The sequence below is a fragment of the Perkinsus marinus genome (assembly GCF_000006405.1).
Source record: "Perkinsus marinus ATCC 50983 genomic scaffold scf_1104296931952, whole genome shotgun sequence".
Classification (NCBI taxonomy): domain Eukaryota; phylum Perkinsozoa; order Perkinsida; family Perkinsidae; genus Perkinsus; species Perkinsus marinus.
The window spans coordinates 435,758-457,010 of record NW_003215582.1 but is presented as its reverse complement, the minus strand read 5'-3'; the positions used below and the strand labels follow the sequence as shown (position 1 = coordinate 457,010).

The following is a 21,253-nucleotide window of genomic DNA, read 5'->3' as shown; positions in this document are numbered from 1 at the left end:
TATATGAGGAGCGTAAAGCTGATCGGCTGAAAAGCTCCTGGCTCGCGAGGCCATAACGGAGAATTGCGCTCCCCAGGGATCGAACCTCCGACTGTCATCACGATGCATTAACCGCAACGGTAAATCGTCGAAGTCCTCGGGAAAGGTTCTTGGTTGTAGCACGTGCCACATCGCTCGGCCTTTTTCGGTTGCTAGTGGGAAATCCTTACGCTCCTTGAAAGGCTCTAAAGACTTGCTTCTTACAAAGAGAACGGTAAGGGTTTCTTCCTTTTAAGGTTCGCCTTGAGGAGCACATCCTCCTAAGCTAGAGGGCCTTCATATTCGGATGTAAGCATCTATGCGCGGGGAGAGTCTGAATCATACCGTATAATGCCTATGCTCAGTGCCTTGTCGATCCATTGTTTCCACCTCCGCAAAGGAACTGTAGTGTTCAGAGTGGCCATGGGGTTAGTGGGGCCTTTGATGGCCCATACAGTCTGCCATGTGGAACATGCACGTATTGTCGGTCGAGGTGACGTGTTCACATATAGTTCCGACTCAACGCTTATATTAATCATGGCGGAGCCTCCCGTCGTGTATGCTGATGACTGTGAGCTGCCGGCCTTCCGTCACGGTCCTGGCCTTATCAATGTCAAGTCTTGGGCTGCAGCCCCTCGGCACCGGCAGGTCTACGCGGTGGATAGTAGTGGGGGTTTCTTCTGTGTTGATCCCTCCAGGTTGGCTAAGGCTCTACAGCCTGGGCCTTCTGATGATGATCTCCTCGAGCTCGACTCTCGAGTACCAGCGGAGATCCGTCTGCTGGAGGGAGGGCATGTAGTGGCTTTGGCCGTCAACCCTCGGCAAACGCGGCTAGCCGTGGCAGCGGGCGGTGGGAGTCTCTCTATCTTCAACCTCCCCCTCGTGGCGGCTGCAGAGCCGTCACCTGTGGACTTGAAGATAGGCTCTGAATTAGCCAGTATGGCATGGGGCGATGAGGATACTCTGTTGGTGGCGGCTTATCAGACTGTATTAAGCTGTAGGATTGTAGGAGGGAAAGTCTCTGTAGTGGGTAAGGTGACTGATCTTTTATCGGCCACTGCTGCTTGTCCTATTGCTCCTACCACTGTGGCTATAGCTGACACTTTAGGGGAGCCTGAGAGGGTTCGTCTATGGGATACTAGGACCAATTCGGTCACGTCTTCGGTGATCGAGGGGCTCAGTGAGGTCTTCAGTGGTGATGAGATGCTCTCCGACTCTCCTCCATGGGTGGTTCATTGCGTTTGTAGTCTCCGTGGAAGGCAGTTCGCAGCAGTAATTGGTCCCGCTGCTGGTGCCCAAGGGATAGGCTATAGTGCAGTTGCTATTGTGGAAGCTCAGGATGATGGGCGGCGCTTGGTGACGAAGACAGTGGTCATGGACCCGTACTTTGTTGAGTCTGAATGTGTCCCAGACCGACCGGCTGGGTGGACCTACTTCTTACCATCCAGAGGTCTCCTTTTCTGTGGGCATGCGTGCTCTGGTCAAGTAGCTGTACTCGAGGAGCCCCACGATGGAGAGGACGAGTGGGCCTGTTGGGTAGGCCCCGAGGGGCGGCAGCTAGGATGTGCCGTACAAGCTGAGACCAACCTCTGTCTAGGAGGTCCCCCAATAGTTGTGGAAATGGACAGGCCTGTATCTCTTCCAGTGACGGAAGGGGCTGTGGACCAAGTGGAGGTGTACCGTATGGTCCTCTTACCGCATTCGGACGGGAAGACTAGTAGTGTGCACTACATGGAAGACAGACCCGGAGTGGACATACCACAACTCGATCGAGACCACGGCGAGGCGCCACTGCATCTGGAGTTCGGCGAAGTCGGTGCAGAGGCTGGATCAGAACCGACTCTGAATGGGGCAACAGGCGTTAAGGCAGAGACTACAGCAAACCACGACTCGGACGCCGCGGTCAGTCCGGAGAAGGAGACGCGTTCGCCCTTTGGAGTGTTTGGTGATGGTGGTAAGACCACGACTGGTTTTGGTGCCTTCTCTTCTCCGTCACCCTTTGGGGCCGGGCTTGGATCCTCGAGTAGTGGAGGCTTCGGTGCTTTCGGTACATCTGCTTCTTCTAGTCCATTCGGGACTGGCTCGGCCGTTGAAGGAGCTTCGACGTTCGGAGGGGCGCTCACGTCCAATGCAGTACAGTCGGGTTCGTTTACAGGGTTCGGCGCGTTCAGCACTCCGGTTAAAACTACGGGTCCATTCAGTGCTAAGGGCAGTGGTGATAAAGCGGGCACGGGGAGCATCTTCAAGGACATTGCGAAGACAGCAGATGTGACTGTATCGGGCAGTAGTAGTGGGAAGGAGAAAGTGGATAAGAAGGAGAAGTCGCCACAGCAGGCGCTGAGTGGGAGTAGATCACCTAACGACACGTCAGGTGTTGAAGCCGAGAGCCCAGGGCCACGGGGCTCCGACTCGGTGGCGGTTAGTCCTGTGAAGGGGACTGCATCGCCCTTTGGGGTGTTTGGTGGTGGTAAGGCTACGACCGGATTTGGTTCCTTCTCTTCATCTTCTGGGACCGGGTTTGGTGGCGGCTTCGGTGCGTTCGACACGCCTGCTTCCTCTAGTCCGTTTGGAACTGGTTCGGTGGGCCAAGGGTTCTCGGCCTTTGGAGGGACGGTCACTTCCAATGCAGTACAGTCGGGTTCGTCTGCAGGGTTTGGCGCATTCAGCACTCCGGTTAAAACTACGGGTCCATTCAGTGCTAAGGGCAGTGGTGATACAGCGGGCACGGGGAGCATCTTCAAGGACATCGCGAAGGCACCAGATGTGAATATATCGGACAGTAGTAGTGGAAAGGAGGAAGAGCATGAAAGGAAGAAGGGGAAGTCACCGCAGCGGACGCTGAGTGGAAGTGTATCACCACGCAGGAAAAGTAGTAGTGGTGGCGGTCTCAAGTTGGGCCTGTCCCCGAGGAAGGTTGAGAAGGCAGCGTCGAGCCAAGAGACGGTCGATCGTAGTGACGATGAAGGTGAATATCCCTTGGGTAGAGCTAGGCTTGTTCTGATGATGCATTTAGATATCCAAGACAACTTTGCCGCGGGTTTGGCACAGGCATTAGGCGATTTCAGCCTGGGGAAAGCCGATGTTGGGGATGCCAGAAGTAGTAGTATAGGGATTACTGACTCCTGGTTCATGCCCTCAGCGTGGTGTGTTGTAGGGGAGGAGAAGGTAGTGGAAATTGCTACTAAGACAGGCGTTGTTGAAGAAGAGAAGGATGATGCAATAACGACAGAGGAGGCTGGCCAACATGAAGGTGGTGGTTATCCCTAACTCCTCCTCCTACAGGCTTGGTAATATCGTCTTAGATGCCTCAACACCTAAGCTTAGCAGTCCTACTCACAAAACAGAAGAGGATACGCATGAGGATACTGATGGTAGTAGTGGGGCGTGGGGTGCGGCGGTATTGTTTGAGGAGGACGAGAAGGCGGCGATCATACTGATCTGAAATTTGGGATGGAATCTATACATGTCTGTGAGGACATCACGTTAGGCTATCGGTTGAATCAGAAAATCCTTTGACGACTGGTTTGTCGGGCGTGGACTTGATATCTTCATCGCTTCGCTTTTAGAAAAACCCGAAGACGGCGAAGTTGCCTCTACGACGGTTGTGAGTTCGCCGTTGAGGTCGGGGTTGGTCCGGGAGGAGAAGACCCCCCAATCTGGTGGGAGTATATTCGATGCTATTCCTAAGGCGACTCCGTTGGTACTGAGTGATAGCAGTAGTAGTGAGAGTAGTGATGACGACGATGAGCCATCTGACTCTGAGGGGGAGGGTATGAGGAAGGAGTCCAAGGCACGAGAGGCTATCAGGGCCAAGCTTGCTGCTAGGAAGGCGGCTGGTGGTTTGAAGAAGGAAAGTAGAGGAGAGGCAGGGGTGAAAAAAGGCAAGCCTTGGGTGAAGTTAGCGATAGGAGAGGAGGAAGGAGAGGGTGTAGTAGATGGAGGGAAGTATGAGGGGAATGCATGGGAGGGAGAGGTGAGAGATGAGGAAGAGGTAGACGAGGAGGAGGAGGAAGGAGAGGAAGTGGAGGTAGAGGACGAGGAGGTAGAGAAAGAGGAGGAGGAGGAAGAGGAAGAGGAGGAGGAAGAGGAAGAGGAAGAGGAAGAGGAAGAGGAAGAGGAAGAGGAAGAGGAAGAGGAAGAGGAAGAGGAAGAGGAAGAGGAAGAGGAAGAGGAAGAGGAAGAGGAAGAGGAAGAGGAAGAGGAAGAGGAAGAGGAAGAGGAGGAGGAAGAGGAAGAGGAGGAGGAAGGGGAAGAGGAGGAGGTAGAGGAGGAGGAGGAAGGGGAAGAGGAGGAAGAGGAAGCGGAGGAAGAGGAGGTGGTAGAGCAGAAAGAAGAACAGGAAGAAGAAAAGGAAGGAGGAAAGAGCGGACGTAATGCTTACCTCGCTGTCTAATCTGTATATTAGAGTTTTCGTTTTCGAAAAATGAGTGATCCGCGCGAAGTGTTTCTCCCGCAAGATTCCCATATTGTAGAGAGTGTAAGCTTGGACTGTGTCGTATATAACATAACCATCAAAGTGAACAACCAAGCCGTAGCCTATACTGCTTTCAACCCCGAGAGGCGGTAGTCATCTCCTGTACAGTAGGATGTAAGATAACTGCCGTCCGACTCCGAACCCGATGGGAGGCGACTCAGCCGCCGCCTCAAATTCACAACTGCCGATTCAGCCATGTCAGACTGTATCAGCTCTCCCAACAACAAGGTGAAGCACGCTGTGTCACCTTGAATGCCTACACTAGCGCGGAGGGTTCTGTGCGTGGTAATTCCGCTTCCATCATTCTTCCTGTGTAAGGTTGCCACTAAGGTCACTGGGTTAGAAGGCTCTGCAATGGAAGCCTTGTGCCAGTCATAATTGGTGCGAAACTCTCCAGCCACAACGAGTTCCGCACGGGATGCGGAATCTTCAATGCCTTTGGTCCAACACGAAAAGTCGAAATTCTATGTAGTCATCAACATCAAAATCAGCAGCAGCAGCTCCTTCTGCGCCTCCAGAGTACACGTGAATTCCCATCCATGACCTTTATGCTGGCTTGGGACCTTTCACTGGGTTGAGGAGTGCTTGAAGGGCGGCTTTTATGGCAATAACGACTCAGTGGCTTGTAATTCGCAATTGTCTCTTGTTGTGTAGAGGCCGTGAGCGTTGTTCGCTTTCGTGGCTGCAGGCGTACTTATGCGACATGGGTCGCATGCGCTGTGGTTTCCCATGTCACGGCTGAAACTTGATTGTAACATTCAGGTGGTCTGTTTGGGTCTGCCGCCTCTTCCTCATCTTCCTCTAGCGGCTTTGGAGGCTTCGGTGGTGGTGGTGGAGCAGCAGCCCAGTCATCGTCCTCCTCTTCGGCTAGTCCATTTGGAGCCCCACCGGGAGCCTTCGGGTCCAAACCCCCTGTATCGAGTGAGTCCCCGGCCTCTACACCACCTGTCTACTCTCTACCCGCAGGTCCTTTCGGAGCTCAGTCCAGCAGTGGAGGTTTCGGGGCATTCGGGTCTTCACAGAGTAGCAGCAGCAGCAGTACCCCCTTCGGAGGCGCCTCCACAGCCTCGTCTGGTGGCGGCTTTGGTGCTTTTGGAGGGAAGTCGTCAACCCCAAGTAGCTTCCCCTCCCCCTTGGCCGCCCCCAACCTTCACCCCTCAGGTCCCTTCGGCTCGGCAGCCACTACTGGCGGTGGCTTTGGGGCATTTGGGAGTGGAGAGGCTTCGTCCAGTAGCGGCTTCGGCGCCTTCGGTTCGACGTCCTCGTCCTCGGCTGCCCAGACAAGCTTCAACGCTTTTGGTGGAGGAGCCCAGAAGGGCGGACCCTTTGGTGAGCTTCTCCCAACTCCTCCTCTACAACCACTCCAATTGACTTTAGGTTCGGCACCTTCCACAGGCGGCGGCTTCGGAGCATTCGGTTCCACATCGCAATCCAGCAGCAGCAGCGGGTTCGGCGGCTTTGGTGGTGCTCAGTCGGCCTCGGGCTTTGGTACATTCGGAGGTGGGACCACAATGCTCCCGTCCGAATTGCATTACTCCTCTTCCCTTCACAGGCACGTCCTCCGCGGCCTCGGGCAGCGGTGGCTTCGGTGGCGAGCAAATCTCATCTGGCTTCGGATCGCTTGGGAGCTCACAGCTCCAAAAAAATGAGAAAAAGACAGAGGCCATCCCGTTCGCCAAGAAAGCGGATGGCGAGGCTGTAGTGAAGACTGAGAAGGACGATGGCTCTGAGGCGAGGGGGAGGCCTACTCCTCCACAGGAGAGCGATTCCAAGGAAAATACCAAAGGTGATCATTGGCCGAGGCCTCGTAAGGTTAGCACTGACAACTCTCGTGAGGTGTAGGGCAGACTCCCTCGGTGGAAACTAGCGACTTAGTGGCTAGTTACTCCACCGTTATTCATGACGGTCTACTGCAAATTTTTTGAACCTGAGCGGCGTAGAGTGTAGAGGAGCTTTGAAGATAGGCATAGCCATTCGTACTTTCAGAGTTGCGTTCGGCAATGGTCCCGTCTGGTGTTCCTGCTGTGAGCGCTGGTCGAAGAGGTTCCAGAGCATCTGTTGCCTCTGAGGTGAGGGCTATTTGGTTTTGATGGAATATTATCGATAGTTTGTGGCTGTAGGTGGCCCCATCTGGGCCCAAGCAGACGTCTACTGAGGACCTTCACAAGAAAACGGCGGAGTTGCTCGAGGAGATTGCCAAGGATGCGGACGATGGGGAGGACTCCAGAGAGGCTAGAGCCCTGTTTTCGGAGGTGGAGAAGGATTTGGAGCAGCTGGAGGCTTTTATGAAGGAGGCCAGGAAGGCACCTTGTCATGCGGCGCCCGAGGCCGACCTCAGCAACGAGGTTTGGGTTCAACTGAGGAAGAGTGTGGAGAGCCTTACTGGAGTCGCCAATGAAGACACTCTCAAACAACTGGACGAGGTGGGTTGGTGGTAGCCCTCGGTGTTAGGGAGGTCATGGGCCTCTGTCAGATCCAGAAGAAGAACTGCAAGTTGAATGCACAGCTGAGTGAAGAGATGGTATCGAGAGGAGAGGGGAGCAGTGAGGTGGTCATGGAGCTGAGGGAACGCTGCGAGGGTATCAGCACTCGGATAGATGAGGCTTATGGTGAATGCAAGAAGGTGGTAGTTGGGGAGGAGGGAGGGAGTCGATGATGGGTTGTGGTGGTCAGGCCTTATTTATGCGACGTGGGAGGAGATCATCTGGTGGAGCTAATACTCCTCCTCCCTCACCTGAGCTCCCTCCAGCCCCGCGTCTATCGATGCGCCCGCGACCGTCGGTGATAGTAGACGGCCCGACCATGCCGACAGCGCTGCTGGCCCCACCTGCTGCTCGTCGTCGTCGCCATCAGCAGCAGCAGCAGCAGGGACAGAGGGACGGTGGATCGGCCCTTGGCAAGCTAGCTCACGCCTCCCCACAACAGGCCGGCAACAGGTTGCCGAGGCCCCTGCCTCCTGTACGTGTGCAACCGCCGGAGGGGAACGTGGATTCTCTTCGGGCTAGTGTACGGCGCTTGAGGAATCCTCTTACGCGAAGGGCGCCGACTCAAGCCAGCACTACTAGTGGCTCCTCCTCGACTGTTGAGGCTCTACTCACTGGAAAGTCCACTGGGAGGAAGGTGCCTGCTCCAGCGCTCGCCCTGAGGAAAGAGGGGGAAGATGGAGGGAATAGTGGCAACATTTGGAGCCTCATGCGGACCAAGGCCCACGTGTCGGTAGAGATACAAAGCCTTTGGGAGAAGGTGAGTGTTGGGGAGTCTTTGTTTGGTGCTCGTCGTCGTCGTATGGGGGGTAGTAGGTGTCGGACATGGAAAGAAGGCTCCGAGAGGTGAAGTTGGAGAAGGGTGTCAAGTGTCATAGCCAGCGCCAGGGGCCAGCACTACCTGCTCCTATGGCGGCCCTTGCGGACGAACAACCCCCCAAGGAGTCTCCCGAAAACGACAAAGTGGCGGTGAGTGAACACCTCGGTGTAGCACCATCACAGCTCCATCCTCTGGCTCTCAGAGCGTCCGTAATGAGCTTCGGCAGCAGCTGGACAGTTCACAGGCGGGGTCCATTGGACGGGCCCCTAGTAGTGGTTCTTGGTCGGAGTCCTCTGATTATGCCGCTGCTAGCAGTATAGCTGGCAACTACTCTACACCTTCGGTCACTAATGTGCCTCCTCCTGGTGGGCTCATGTTCGTGAACCCATTGGGAGGCTCGGGTACCCCTACCTTCGGTGGAGGCAGAGCTTCCCCAGCGGCATCGATCAGCCGGTCTCCATCGAGGACGCCGAAGGATGTGGTGAAGTCGATGAATGCAGCCCGGGAGGCGATGATCCCTAAGGCTGTAATGCATTCTCAACGCAATTTGTGGCGCGTGACGGATTTCGAGTGCGCTGCCTTAGGTGGTGCCACCAGCGCCGAAGTTAGAGACAATACCGTCAGTACCGCCTCCTCCCAAGCTGAATCCGAGTCCTACTAGAGGTGAGTGGAGACATGCCCGTACTCCTTGAGTCGACGGTTGCTTCTGATAGCTCCGAAGCATCGAACACTGAGTAGCAGCATGAGCTTTGGTCTGTCGAAGGAAGGTGGTGGACAGGAGCAACAGAGGACGATGACGACGACGACGCCCGATGTAGGAGGGTCGAGACCAGGTGTATGGTGGACCATGGTGTGTTGTGTCAGAGTGCCCCCTCGAAGACGGAGGAGAAGCCCTTCGGTGGCTCGTTGACAGTAACACCGGGCCAGCCGAAGAAAACTTCAGGTGGGGGGTAATGAACGCGAGTAGTAGTGAATTGGTCCCTTTAGAGAAGAAGCAGTTTGAGGAGAAGACCCCGACTGCTGCACCCAAGGCGGCCCACCCAGAGGCTACTACTGCGAAGGTATTGGCCGACATGACCAGGGTTCAATTATTCATTCTCTTAGAGCCCTGCTAAACCCTCGCCTCCCTCGATTGCGGCATCATCGACTAGCACCTCTGGTGAGCCCTGTGTTGGCTTACTCTAACGTAGCTTTCCTCTCACCAGGTGGCCTCTTTGGTGCGGCCACGTCCAGCTCGGGCAGTAGCAGCCTATTCGGGAGCATACAGAAGGGACAGTCTAGTTCGTCCAGTGGCGTGTTCGGGTCGAAGTCCTCTACCTCCAAACCCGCTGCTACAGGTGGGGTCCAATCACACGCCGAATTCTCCCACGTCGTTCTCAGGCGGGGCCTTTGGAAGTGCTCCTTCTAGTAGTGGTCTCTTCGGTGGTAGCAGCAGTAGTAGTGGCGTACAGCCTAGCAGCAGCTCTAGTGCTGGTCCGTTTGGATCGTCAACGAGTAGTTCTTCCAGTGCGGCCGCCGCCAAACCCGGTATGTACCTTGAGCCGATTCCTGGTTGCTTTACTATCGAGTGTGACGTTCAGGTGGTCTGTTCGGGTCTGCCGCCCCTTCCTCATCTTCTTCTAGCGGCTTTGGAGGCTTCGGTGGTGGTGGTGGAGCAGCAGCAGCCCAGTCATCGTCCTCCTCTTCGGCTAGTCCATTTGGAGCCCCACCGGGGGCCTTCGGGTCCAAACCCCCTGCATCGAGTGAGTCCCCGGCCTCTACACCACCTGTCTACTCTCCATCTTCAGGTCCTTTCGGGGCTCAGTCCAGCAGTGGAGGTTTCGGTGGATTCGGGTCTTCACAGAGTAGCAGCAGCAGCAGCAGTAGCCCCTTCGGAGGCGCCTCCACATCCTCCTCTGGTGGCGGCTTTGGTGCTTTTGGAGGGAAGTCGTCAACCCCAAGTAGCTTCCCCTCCCCCGTGGCCGCCTCCAACCTTCACCCCTCAGGTCCCTTCGGCTCGGCAGCCACTACTGGCGGTGGCTTTGGGGCATTTGGGAGTGGAGGGGCTTCGTCCAGTAGCGGCTTCGGCGCCTTCGGTTCGACGTCCTCCTCCTCGGCTGCCCAGACAAGCTTCGGCGCTTTTGGTGGTGGAGCCCAGAAGGGCGGACCCTTTGGTGAGCTTCTCCCAACTCCTCCTCTACAACCACTCCAATTGACTTCAGGTTCGACACCTTCCACAGGCGGCGGTTTCGGCGCATTCGGTTCCACATCGCAATCCAGCAGCAGTAGCGGGTTCGGCGGCTTTGGTGGTGCTCAGTCAGCCTCGGGCTTTGGTGCGTTCGGAGGTGGGACCACAATGCTCCCGTCTGAAGTGTCATTACGCCCACTCCCCCCACAGGTACATCCTCCCCGGCCTCGGGCAGCGGCGGCTTCGGTGCATTCGGCAGCGGGTCCAATGCACAGAGTGGTGGTGGCGGGTTCGGTGCCTTCGGTGGTGGGCAAACCTCATCTGGCTTTGGGGCGTTCGGTGGTGCTCCTGCTGGCGGTGGCGGAAGCTCTCAGCCTCAGAATGCCTTCAGTGGATGGCGATAGTTGCTCACTCCCATCCGACCGATCGTTGCAACGTTTCTATGTCAACTCCTCATATTGTTGTTGTTGTCGTCACTGTTACATTGAGACCAGTACTGGCGGTGGTGGCAGTACCAAGGATGCCCAACCCCTCATTCCCTGTCGCCTACCGCCAATCAGACCTCTCCTCCTCCTCCTCCTCCTCTTCCCCTAGCATTGAGGACTCCTCGGTAGCGGCGCCTCCCCTCATAGAGATCAACATCGTGGTCATCAACTTGCTCCATCGTGTGCACCGTAGGAGGAAGATGGTCAACACTCTGGGCTTGCTGCACGATGCTGGCCTTAAGGAGGGCTTTCGGGTCCGCTCCCACATACTGGAAGCTATCGATGGGTACTCCAGTCGCTGGCTCAATAACACTTCACACTTGCCCTCAGGGTCTCACAGTCCCTGGTTGAATTAAATGCACGTTACGGCGTACGGCCGTACCCCGAGTGGAAGATTCCTCCAACATCGGCACAGCACATGAGGGTTCCACCCTCTTGGAAAGACTTCCTCGTGAGCTCTCGCTACCGCTATCGTATCGCTGTGGAGCTGGGGTTTGTTCAGACATCAGGAGGGATAGCATCAACCTTGTCCCATCTAGACGTGGCAGTACTGGTCCATGCTAGGGCTTGGACTACTCCAACCATCGTGGCTGAGGATGATTTCGAGCTTGTCTGCACCCCGGCTGAGTTCTGGGCACATATCAACCTCCTCTTGGGCGACGCTGATACTGAGTAAGAAGATTGTAGTAGAAGCTGCGTGTCGTTATGGATGCACTACAGGTCCCAACAGAGCGGTGTCCCATGGGATATGATCATGCTCGGTTCGGGACGACATCGAGAGGATGTCTGTCCCCCCCGACCTATCCCATCTTCAAACGGCCGACTAGATGTCGCTGGTTTTAGCTATCTCACCACAATGTGGGCTCGTGGGTCGCGTGGGTGGAAGCTTCATCTCTCAGGTACCTACTGTCCCCATGCGGAGCCGGGAAGCTGTCTCAGGCACGGCCCCGCATTTTGCATGATTGTGTAGTATTCGACGACCTGCATAATATCCTCGCCGGACTATGTGCCGCAACACGACCCCATCTGCACCAGATCTACGAAGACGTCCGATTGGTCTTGTTGGATTCGGTCCGAAAGCTCGTCTGCCAGGATCGCAGTGATTGTGGGCACGACACTGAAGTCAACGCTGGGCCCCGGAATAGAAGGGGCAGCCCTGACCTCTGCCTCCTCCCCCCGAAGGCACCGGAGCTACTACGGTATTTTCGGATCATGTTGAAGGGGACCGGTCACTGCGTCCGATGGCGGCGACGGACAGAAGTCGTTGGAAAGATTGAGGACGAGCTTTGGGGGACCACATTGGAGTTTGCGAGAGCTGGTATTCCTCCAACCCAAAGAGCGAACGTAATCAGTTTCGACACTTTCTTCATCCGTCTCCATTTAGAACGTTATAGAAGATGTCATAATTCCGTGTGCACTCCAGTGTTTTGTGTTGTGAAGTTGGGAAGATAGCAATTCCAATGAGTCGAATACGTCCCATAGATTTGTAAAGTGACGATGTTGTGGTATGGCTTTGTCAACACAACATTATTAACACACAAAGAAAGCATCATTTCATGCATGCCACAACATTTCACGCTTGGATTCAACACTTCATTCATGGAAGAGGCTGTCCGATCATGGTTGGAGGGGCCCCTCTCCCTCCCAAGGCGTCGACCACTGACATCCGACATGTAGGGCAGCTCATGTTGGCAGGGTCGTACAAGCGGGTCTGCAGCTCAGCCCCGTCTGTGAAGCGGCTCCTGATTCTCTGTGGCCGCAACAGCCACGTTCTGATGCAGTCATTGTGGAAAACATGACCACACCAGAGGGTCCTTCGAGTGACGCCCGCCTCGATACTGTCGATGCAAACGTTGCAAGTCTTGGTACTGTCTTCATCTGCTGAGACCGTCTGAGTAGTGGTGAGTCGGTCTATTAGCCGCCGCGCCTCCGCTCGAGGGACGAGTTTAGGGACGCGTCGGACATGGTCTGGTATCGCGTCATTCTGTCTGTGGTACCGTCGATAGAGCTTGAGAGCCAAATAGACGGCGAGTATGATGGTGACTGGTATGACCACCGGTAGCAGCAATATTAAGGTCAATGCCAGACCAGATAGCTCCAGCTCGATGGGAAACTCATCAGTCATGTTCCCACCGTGGGGACGACTGTGGCTGAGATCTCTCACTAATGGTAATGCAGTGCTCATGTAAAGCGAACCAAGGCCTGCTGCATAGAAATCATAACACAGCTCTGGTGGTGCCACATACCGTACGCCGTGTAACCACTGAATACAGCTCTCACTGTCGATTTCCTCCAAAGCGGAGTTACACATTTCATGACAGAAACCACAAGTGTCCCCGCCTTGCTCAACACAGCCTCTGCATGGGCGACTGTTCCTCTCGCAGTCTAACGAAGGTCCTCCCGGACTTCCGTTATGACTACCCAGTTGGCATGTTAGTCTATATGGACACCAGATGCAGCCGGGGACAGAGATACACGCTTTACAGGTGTTATGATGGAGGCAGACATCCTCTACTACAGCGAGAACTGCTGTGAGGTAGACAACCACCCAGTGTGGGTGCCATATTTTCATACCAAACTTTGAGAAGATCAACTACAGCAAAGACCGGCGAGACCCCGCGAGAATAGAAGTACGTAACTCAATGCAGCAGCATCAATGGCGTCGTCGTATTGGGATAAAGTCGTACAGAATGTACAGCGTCTGTGGTTATGAACTGGGAACATCCCATGAAGTAAATCAATGAACATCATCATCACCAGCAGCAGCAGGTTAGCGCTCCCGGTCGGACGACGACCTCGTCGTGGATCGTCTCGGAGCAGGAATACATCCCTGTATGGCCGTCTGACGAAGTGAGTTAGTAATAGAGCGTCAACTCCTGTCCTTGTTCACTCGTCTCCGTGGAGGAATGCGTCGTGACGGGCTTGGCTCGCCCTTACTATCCGCATGGAAACTGGATGAGCGTCGCCTCCGCTTGGTGTCCTGGACAGCAGGTAAGTTGAGCCCCAGAGGGACGGAAGGCGCTATCGGAATGTATTCATTGATATTGCTCAAAACCTACGCTAACAATCTGCCCTACTCCACTGGCGTACTGTATGGGTCCTACCGTATTAACAGTATGCTCCACGCTATCTCGAGAGTTGTGCTCCTTGAGATCGGCTTGGGCTTTGACATGTACACTGGTAGAAGCAGCGTATCGTACGTAGTATTGGTCCGTGGAGGGTATACAGCTATCCTCGGCCCCCGGGGAGAGGAACGGCTCTCCTCGATTCAACTGGATGATGACGACAATGTTATACCACTCCTTTGTTACATCATTATCATCATACTCACCCAAACAGCTGTCTCCATGGACCAGCATTTAGCAACACTCGTAAGGCTGTAACCGCCGCCTCCTAGTACTAAAGTAGGTATACCCAGCCTCCGCAGTTCTTGTACCTACACACTTCCTATGGTGAAGTCGGTCGATCAATACTACTACCGCAGTGGCATGCCCTCGAGTTGAGAGGTTGAATCCGCTATGCGACGTGAGGAGGTCCCCAGCCAATGAGTCCGACCCCGACTGCACCACAAGGCAACTAGGCCTGAGGGATAGCACTGTATTTAGGCTGGTCACAACCCTACACATACCGGAAACGCTGAACTAGAGTGCTCAACGTAGTACGGAGAGCATAGAGGAACATGTCGTCCGAAAGGCCTGGCTTCATCGGCAGATTCACGGCATGGCCCTTGGCTGGTGATCCTTCTGGGCCTATGTCGTATATGGCACCTTACGATGAGGATCATGAGGCGCGGTATGAGGATGAGCGATTACCCGTGCCAGGGAAGGAGATAGTGTTGCTCTTGGAGGGTGCTGAGTGTATTGATAATGTAACGACTCGAGGGCAGGAGTAGAACGCTTCCTCCACGGCGTCACCATGATGGTAGTCTATGTCGACGTAGAGTACCCGTTCATACCTGTGCATTGCACATACCGTATCAGAGAAGAAGTGCCCGATTATGAGCCTACCTTTCTAGTAACTTAACGATAGCCAATACGATGTCATTGACATAGCAGAAGCCAGCAGCATTAGCGCAGTGAGCGTGATGCATGCCTGAGGTAATCACTCTCGACATACCACCCCCGTGGCTGCAGGGTAGGACCTCCATTCCAGTTAATGGCTATTGGCCTATCGTCCGTGTTGTCGCATAACCACTGTGCTGCATCAAGCGATGCTCCAGCTGTTCGACAGCAGTAGTCGTAGACACCCTCGAATAGAGTGCAATCAGTCCATGGCAATAAGGACAAGTTGTACTTGACGAACCTGAACGGTTGCGTTCATTTCATGTACGGTGAAGAAGTCTTAGTACGGGTCCACTGCGTGATTCTTCCGATCGGCCTCTGAGGGGTTCCGAATGAACTCTAGGTACCGCCTGTCGTGGAATACAGCAAGCTCATCGAAGGTAGCAGGTTGGAAGCTGTATAGTGATAGACGGTTCATGGGCGACTCAGACTCCTGACCATAATACTCCTTCCCAGAGCGCTGCAATCATAAACCATCTTACTAGTAACCCGTAGCTCACTATGAGGGAGTGGGTGAGACGTAACCTCTCTGGATCCATAGGGTGGTCACCGCAGCCTCCAACGGCGAACTTGAACGCCCCTATATCGCCTCCTTCCACGATTTCATAACGACCCCTTCCTGCAACAAGCAGTCCATTTGTCCGGTCTTTGGTATACTCACCGAGGTTCCTATGGTGAATGTCAGTAAAGTACGCTACCGGCCTATTGGTGTCGAATCTATTGGTGGTACATCCTGGCAGCTTCGGTATCGCTTCGGTATCACTCCGGCCCATACAGAGAAAAGCCTGTCACGGCGAATGAGTTTTCACTCCCTATTGCTAGTCATGCCACACTCACTGTGGAAGGAGAACTCAACACATTGTGGACCGATTCAGAAGCATATAGATAGCTCACACTGGACGGCCACAGTGGTCGCACGCCCTGCACGCATGCACATTTAGTTAAAGTTCCGAGCCTCTTTGATAGGAGCACCTTGGGCCTAAAACCCTAGTTGAGCCCTAAGTAGACTGAAGTGATTCCTACTAGACATTTTACTACTTTAGAAAACACTTAGAGGCGTCTCGGGTATAGGAGTACTTCATGAACACTAGGTTCTGATGCGGATCTGTGAATAGCATACCAGACCATACGTACGCAAGGCTAAACTCAAGTATGCCTTTTTGTTTGATTAAGGGAGAGTTGACCCTACTGTAGGGTCCCAACCTAAAAGGATACCACAGTACCGCGCATCGCAGCCGATGCGCATCGCAGGAGCCGAACCAGAGATATTCTGAGTGCAGCACGACGCTCTACCGTTTGTCCAGAACGACCCAAGAATTTAGCAAAAATTACTTTCTTGCTCGTTCGGTCAACATATCGAGGCGGAAAGCGACGAGAGTGGTCTAATATTGTGAATGCATAAGCCAGTTCTCCACTGATTTTTGACCACAAATAAAAGTAACCTATAAAAAAACCAGATGAGAAATGTAAAAATTTTCTCTTCGTGTAACGGGTGGCAGTCCTGTTATCTTCATGGGACATGTATTGCGTTCATTGCTGGTGGGGGACAATATTGAACGATGCCACGATAGGTGTGACTGTGACACTATGGGATTCTTCCAGGTCGGCCACGCTAGCAGCATAATCATGGGTGGATACTATTTTAGCTGATGAAAGTTAGCTTTTAACAGGATGGATCTTGACTTTGAGCCACAAAGGATAGCAAGATCATGTTTTGTTTTGGGTGAAATCGTTCGTCTTGTGAATTTTGTGCATAATCGTTCGCCCCGAGACGGCTAAATTTATGCCCAGTAGAGATTGATTTAAGTTCCACTGTTTTTATCCATGCGTTTTCCCTCGTCTACTGCTACTCTGGTCGCTGTCTTAGCAGTGCCCGCGTCGGTGACCTGGGCATGTACGACAGTAGTTATCTCTAAAGAGGCATCAAGTACGGGTGTGGCCATGCTAGCCCATTCGGCCGATTGCTTTATCTGTGATTCTAGAGTTGCTCTGGTGCCTGGTCGTGATCACCAGGAAGGCGAACAGCATGATATTTTCGGCATTAATCAGCCCTATCCTCGAGCCTACAACGATCGTGCTGCTATTTACTTACCCCCGAACGGGAAGAACTTCACCGAGCCTAGTGCTAGGATCCCTGAGGTACCGCGAACGTACGGTATGTGGGAGTCCAACTATCCCCTAATGAACGAGGAAGGTCTCACGATAGGAGAGTCTAGTACAACTTCCAAGGTCCCTGGTGGCTTCGGGGTTGATCTTGCTGATCCTAAGACTGGTGAATACGGTGAGGCTAAGTTCAGTATCAAGGAGCTCATCCGTATTGGGATGGAGAGATGCTCAACTGCTGAGTGTGCCATCAAGGAGATGGGCACTACTGCTGTGAAGTATGGTTTCTACCCTGAGTCTGTTGGAGCTGGTGAGTCACTCACCATAGCAGACACCAACGGCTCCGCTTGGGTATTTGATATTAGTCATGACTCCACTGGTAAATCTGCTATTTGGGCTGCACAAAGGGTCCCTGCTGGTCACGTGGCAGCTGTTGCCAATCAGTACACTATCAAGGAGATCGATGAGAACGATCCGGATAACTTTATGTTCTCGCCTAATGTGAAGTCGGAGGCCCTCAAGCTCGGCCTTTGGGATGGTGAAAGTCCGTTTAGTTTCATCGAAGCGTATGGTGTGAACAACGAGAAGCCTAGTTATACTAGCATTAGGTTGTGGTTCATTTTCAATCGAGTGGCACCTAATTCTGGTCTGGAATTCAACATCGATCCTTTCAAGCTGCCCTTCTCGGTGCCTGCTGAGAAGTCCCTCACTCGGGAGGACTTGATGGACATCTTCAGAACGAACTATGAGGACACTCCGTTCGACATGACCAAAGGTATCCTCGCTGGTATATATCATAACCCTTACAGGATTGAGGGTGGTGATGGTCTTAATGAAGTGCCTGGTCAGTTTACTAGAGGTATCTCTATACCTCGCACAACGTACACTATGCTTGGCTACCCAGATCCGGCTAGTCCAGTGGTTTTCTATGGCACAGATCAGCCTAGTTCGAGTGTGTTCGTGCCTTTCCTGGCCAAGACCCTGAAGGAGGCTTCGTCCAATGATCTTGAGGGCAGTAAGAAGTTATACTCTTCCTATTATCAGCTGGGTAATAGAGCTGACTTCACCACCGCAAGAGACAGTGCTTGGTGGGCCTTTGACTTCGTATCTAATTGGATGAACATCAACTATCAGAACATGTCGCAGGAGTACGTCAAGCCGGCGATCGCTGAGTGGCAGCCTAAAATGATCGCTGCTGCTGATGCGGCCACAACAGCGGGGGCGATGGAAGCTCAGAGCTCTGTGGTGGAGGCCTGGTGGGACCTTTCTGACAAGCTTGTTGTTCGCTACAATGATGGCTACTATAATTTCCCCGAGTCACATCCAGAGAAAGTCTTCTATACGGGGTACCCTGCAGACTACTTGTCCCAGATCGGTTTCAATAAGGATTATATTTACCCTAAGTACGTTCAAGCTGCCGAGACACCATTGCACGCTGATATCAAGGTTGAGAAAGTGGGCATGCCCTACTGGTCGGTTGCTGTTGCTGTAATCGTCGCGCTGTTGGTGGGTGTATTTGCTGGGCATGTGTCTAGTAGGAAGCAGCGTGCTGGGTCGGCCGATACCCAAAAGGGACTATTGGCATCAGAACATTAAAAGATTTTTTTGTTCCCACCTGGGGCTTCCCTAAGACAGTCGTAACTTGGTCACACTCTTCCATGAGCATTGTTTTTGCATACGACCACTATGGGGTCGTCGTAGTCCTCATTGTCGGGTCACTAGTCCTCTATCAGTGGAGTTGTCACATCACCATTCCAAATGTTGACTACGGCTACTTGTTTCTGCTGGCAGGAGTTTGTATTTAACCGCCTGTTTTCTATCGTGTTATTTCCCCCTAAGTGTGTGATAACCGATCAGATGTAGATAACGAGAGTTCCCAGGATAGTACTGTAGTGGTCTTGAGTTGTTCTTACGTCACTAGGGTGGTAGGGTCAGTAGTGTCTGGGACATAGCCTTGGTTACTTCTCTGAAGTATGGGCGTTGAAGTACCTTCTTCTATTGGAATGTTCGAAGTATGGAGGAGACCAGACGTAGTTGCGATGGTGGTAATGGAAACGACTATTGCTCGTTGGGTTTTGCTGATGCTCGATTTGTGCGTCATCCGGCATCAGTTGTCGCGCTTACCTCAGCAACGGCTGTGGTACACCGTAATGGTATTTTCATCTCAGGGGAGCGTTTTGTGGTACGCCTCGTACATCGTAATGTTGTTACTAACAGTTCGAATGGCGACAGTATTGATTGATATGAAAGGTGAGCATCGACCGGGTCAATGTGGATGATGTTGGTCGTCAGCAGTGGTCCGCGGCTGCCAGCAACAGCGGCAACGACGCTCTCAAGGACGGAAGAAAAAAAGTGGCAGGAAGGCGAGAAAGAAATCTACACCCTGTCGTCACCACCTGTATAGTGGGGCCGGCCTGGCATCCATCTTTGCTCCATTGCGGTCCTTATATGGATGGATTGGAATGGCTTTATCACGTCATGGTCCCCGAGGAAAGTCGGGGATGAGAGGTAAGCCTGCTAGTCAGCGGCAGTCAATGCTGAGGAGCCACCCAAGAGCGGTTTACGATGATGACAGCGCAGTGGTGGACACTGACTGTGAGGGGAGCACTGGTGTAGATGAATATAAGGTTAAAGCAAGTGTTGTTGGGAATGAGGAAAGGGCGACTGAGGACCTCACTTCGAACAGTGACGTTGCCGTACAGGCTAGTATCGATGACATGGACGGCTGGGTGACCGTTGGAAGGCCTTACCGACGACAACAGTCTAATGTTTCTGATAGTACTTCCTGTAGCAGTAGTGGTAATACAAGAAATGCAGCTGTTATACTCGGCCGATACAATCAAGGGCCTAGGCGTCCATCAACTGCCATGCCGCGTCAACAAATGACCACCACTAGCAGCAGGCTGGGAAGGTATCCCCAGCCTCGCGGCAGTACGCTCCTGTATGGTCTACACCTTGGTACCTTAGGATTGTCTCAGGTAAGCCTCCTTGTCGACGTGACATAAGAGAGAGTCCGAATACAAGGCCTACTGGCAGTTCATGTGTATATAGGTGATGATAGATCGTAGGATGACATCGTTAAAGGGTGTTCAGGGTTAGGGATACGACGAACATGCCGCCATTTGCAGAGTACTTGTCCAAGCAACTCACTCACACTGAGGAGGCTTCCAAGGCATCATCAGTAGTAGTATTCTCTGTGTTGCCCTTGAGGCACTCTCGGTGATCCATCTTAGGAAGATGCGTTCCCGTGTGATACCTATAATGTGGGTAAATCTTCTTCCACAGCTGCCAGTGAGTGCCGAGCTCAGTCGAGTCGCGAGTCGCCGATGAGCTCATCTGACTGCTGTCAAAGTGCCGAAGTCTTGTATCCTGAGTGGGTACAGAAGTTGATAGAGGATTGTGATGATGATGATAAGAATATAAAAGACATTGATGCGGTTCTTGACCAGCAACCGAAGTCGTCAAGACCGGCGGGATTCCGCGCGGCCGCACCTGAGTTCTCTCCCGCCTTGTCAACCATCTACTCGACATTGCAGCCCATAGGCATTTGGGTCGGTCTCAACCATCTGGCCCGCAAGATTGGGTACGCTGCTAAAGGGTGGGAGATGATATGGGACCTCGCGGACATTGGCTGGATTCAGCTCAGTGATTGTGGCCTCTACTGCCGTCTGGCGGACTCATGGGGCTCCTATGAAGCTACTGTGGATCCTGCCTTGTCAGCATCATCATCGTCGACGACGACTACCTCGTCGGTATCGCTAGAGTGCGGGGATATCCAGCAACAGCAGCAGCAGCACTATGGCATATACAGGAGTGGCCTGGAGGCCCAGGAGGGTTGGAGGAAGGTCTGTGAAGGGGAGGTCGATGGTGCCGTAGGTGTAGGAGGCTTGGAGCCTCTGGAGCTCCAAACCTGGACGTGGAACTCACCATCAACTCGAGGCTGCTTGGTTGACAACCCGTCGGTGATGCTGACCGGACTCCTCGAGTGAGTATTACAGATTCCGATGAATCACATTATCATCATTTCCCACCAACTCTATTGAAGTACTATGATCTCGTTATGGAGTTATTACTCACACATAGTGTCCGTTCGTGGATTGCCGCTGCTGCTGCTGCTACTAGCCTTCCTATTATCCTGTCTCCCCTTCTCTTTCAACTGTTATGACTGCTGGACGGCAGGCATCGTTCTCGTCGTCAGCAGCAGCAACAATCAGAGATAGGTCTCCCATCGACTTCTCGTACGTAAGCTTATCACCATGAATATCGGTTAGTTTCAATACTAAGTCAGTGTAGCGTTCCCCCCTCCCCCCCCCCCAATAACTGCCACGATGAAGATATTCCATAGGGTGAATCAAATAGATCAGATAGTCGCTCTGAGTGAACCAGCTAGAACACACTGCTGACGACACACCGACTCGATTCGAAATAATGCCATCATGGAGAAAAAGATGCGAATAATCACGGAACAAGTTGCAAGAGAAAATACCTCGAATCCGCCTAGCTTTTGAGAAGACAGTTCCTGTGTCGCTGTCTCAGTCATCGCAGCTGGGACAATGGCGCAATTCCCGCTAAGTATAACTGCTTGCTTTAAAGTGGTTTTACTTTTGTTTGTGTTTCATAATGTTTAACTCAGTTATAGTAT

The 21,253-nt window shown here is 53.2% G+C and overlaps 6 protein-coding genes across 6 annotated transcripts in view; 5 read left to right on the top strand and 1 right to left on the bottom strand.

Annotated features, from left to right (window-relative positions):
- Positions 1-555: 555 nt before the first annotated feature.
- Positions 556-4,411, top strand: Pmar_PMAR023656 (hypothetical protein; the record flags this gene model as incomplete). Its single annotated transcript, XM_002785887.1, has 5 exons — positions 556-2,983; positions 3,032-3,115; positions 3,173-3,268; positions 3,321-3,389; positions 3,585-4,411. 5 exons carry the CDS (start codon positions 556-558, stop codon positions 4,409-4,411), a joined length of 3,504 nt encoding a protein of 1,167 aa, XP_002785933.1.
- A 620-nt stretch (positions 4,412-5,031) lies between these two features.
- On the top strand, positions 5,032-10,366 carry Pmar_PMAR023655 (conserved hypothetical protein; the record flags this gene model as incomplete). The annotated part of the gene is made up of 5 exons (XM_002785886.1): positions 5,032-5,065; positions 5,255-5,992; positions 9,176-9,322; positions 9,376-10,119; positions 10,173-10,366. The coding sequence occupies 5 exons, from the start codon at positions 5,032-5,034 to the stop codon at positions 10,364-10,366; spliced, it is 1,857 nt and encodes a 618-aa protein (XP_002785932.1).
- Positions 10,367-10,647: 281 nt separating this feature from the next.
- On the top strand, positions 10,648-11,885 carry Pmar_PMAR023653 (hypothetical protein; the record flags this gene model as incomplete). The annotated part of the gene is made up of 6 exons (XM_002785885.1): positions 10,648-10,733; positions 10,778-10,898; positions 10,950-11,119; positions 11,168-11,305; positions 11,347-11,791; positions 11,832-11,885. The coding sequence occupies 6 exons, from the start codon at positions 10,648-10,650 to the stop codon at positions 11,883-11,885; spliced, it is 1,014 nt and encodes a 337-aa protein (XP_002785931.1).
- Positions 11,886-13,102: 1,217 nt separating this feature from the next.
- Pmar_PMAR023652 (histone deacetylase, putative) lies at positions 13,103-15,281 on the bottom strand (the record flags this gene model as incomplete). The annotated part of the gene is made up of 11 exons (XM_002785884.1): positions 13,103-13,502; positions 13,552-13,719; positions 13,779-13,883; positions 13,927-14,029; positions 14,076-14,214; positions 14,260-14,402; positions 14,455-14,539; positions 14,589-14,749; positions 14,796-14,941; positions 15,009-15,127; positions 15,170-15,281. 11 exons carry the CDS (start codon positions 15,279-15,281, stop codon positions 13,317-13,319), a joined length of 1,467 nt encoding a protein of 488 aa, XP_002785930.1. The 3' UTR covers positions 13,103-13,316.
- A 1,051-nt stretch (positions 15,282-16,332) lies between these two features.
- On the top strand, positions 16,333-18,207 carry Pmar_PMAR023651 (hypothetical protein; the record flags this gene model as incomplete). The annotated part of the gene is made up of 1 exon (XM_002785883.1): positions 16,333-18,207. The coding sequence occupies one exon, from the start codon at positions 16,333-16,335 to the stop codon at positions 18,205-18,207; it is 1,875 nt and encodes a 624-aa protein (XP_002785929.1).
- Positions 18,208-18,551: 344 nt separating this feature from the next.
- Pmar_PMAR023650 (hypothetical protein) overlaps positions 18,552-21,253 on the top strand; it is a 4,038-nt gene continuing 1,336 nt past the window's right edge. The window contains exons 1-8 of the mRNA XM_002785882.1: positions 18,552-18,656; positions 18,780-18,861; positions 18,907-19,542; positions 19,590-19,662; positions 19,705-19,792; positions 19,845-20,209; positions 20,332-20,456; positions 20,488-20,596. Coding sequence (XP_002785928.1) covers positions 18,585-18,656; positions 18,780-18,861; positions 18,907-19,542; positions 19,590-19,662; positions 19,705-19,792; positions 19,845-20,209; positions 20,332-20,456; positions 20,488-20,596 — 1,550 coding nt within the window. The 5' untranslated portion in view covers positions 18,552-18,584. The remainder of the gene's footprint in view (positions 18,657-18,779; positions 18,862-18,906; positions 19,543-19,589; positions 19,663-19,704; positions 19,793-19,844; positions 20,210-20,331; positions 20,457-20,487; positions 20,597-21,253) is intronic.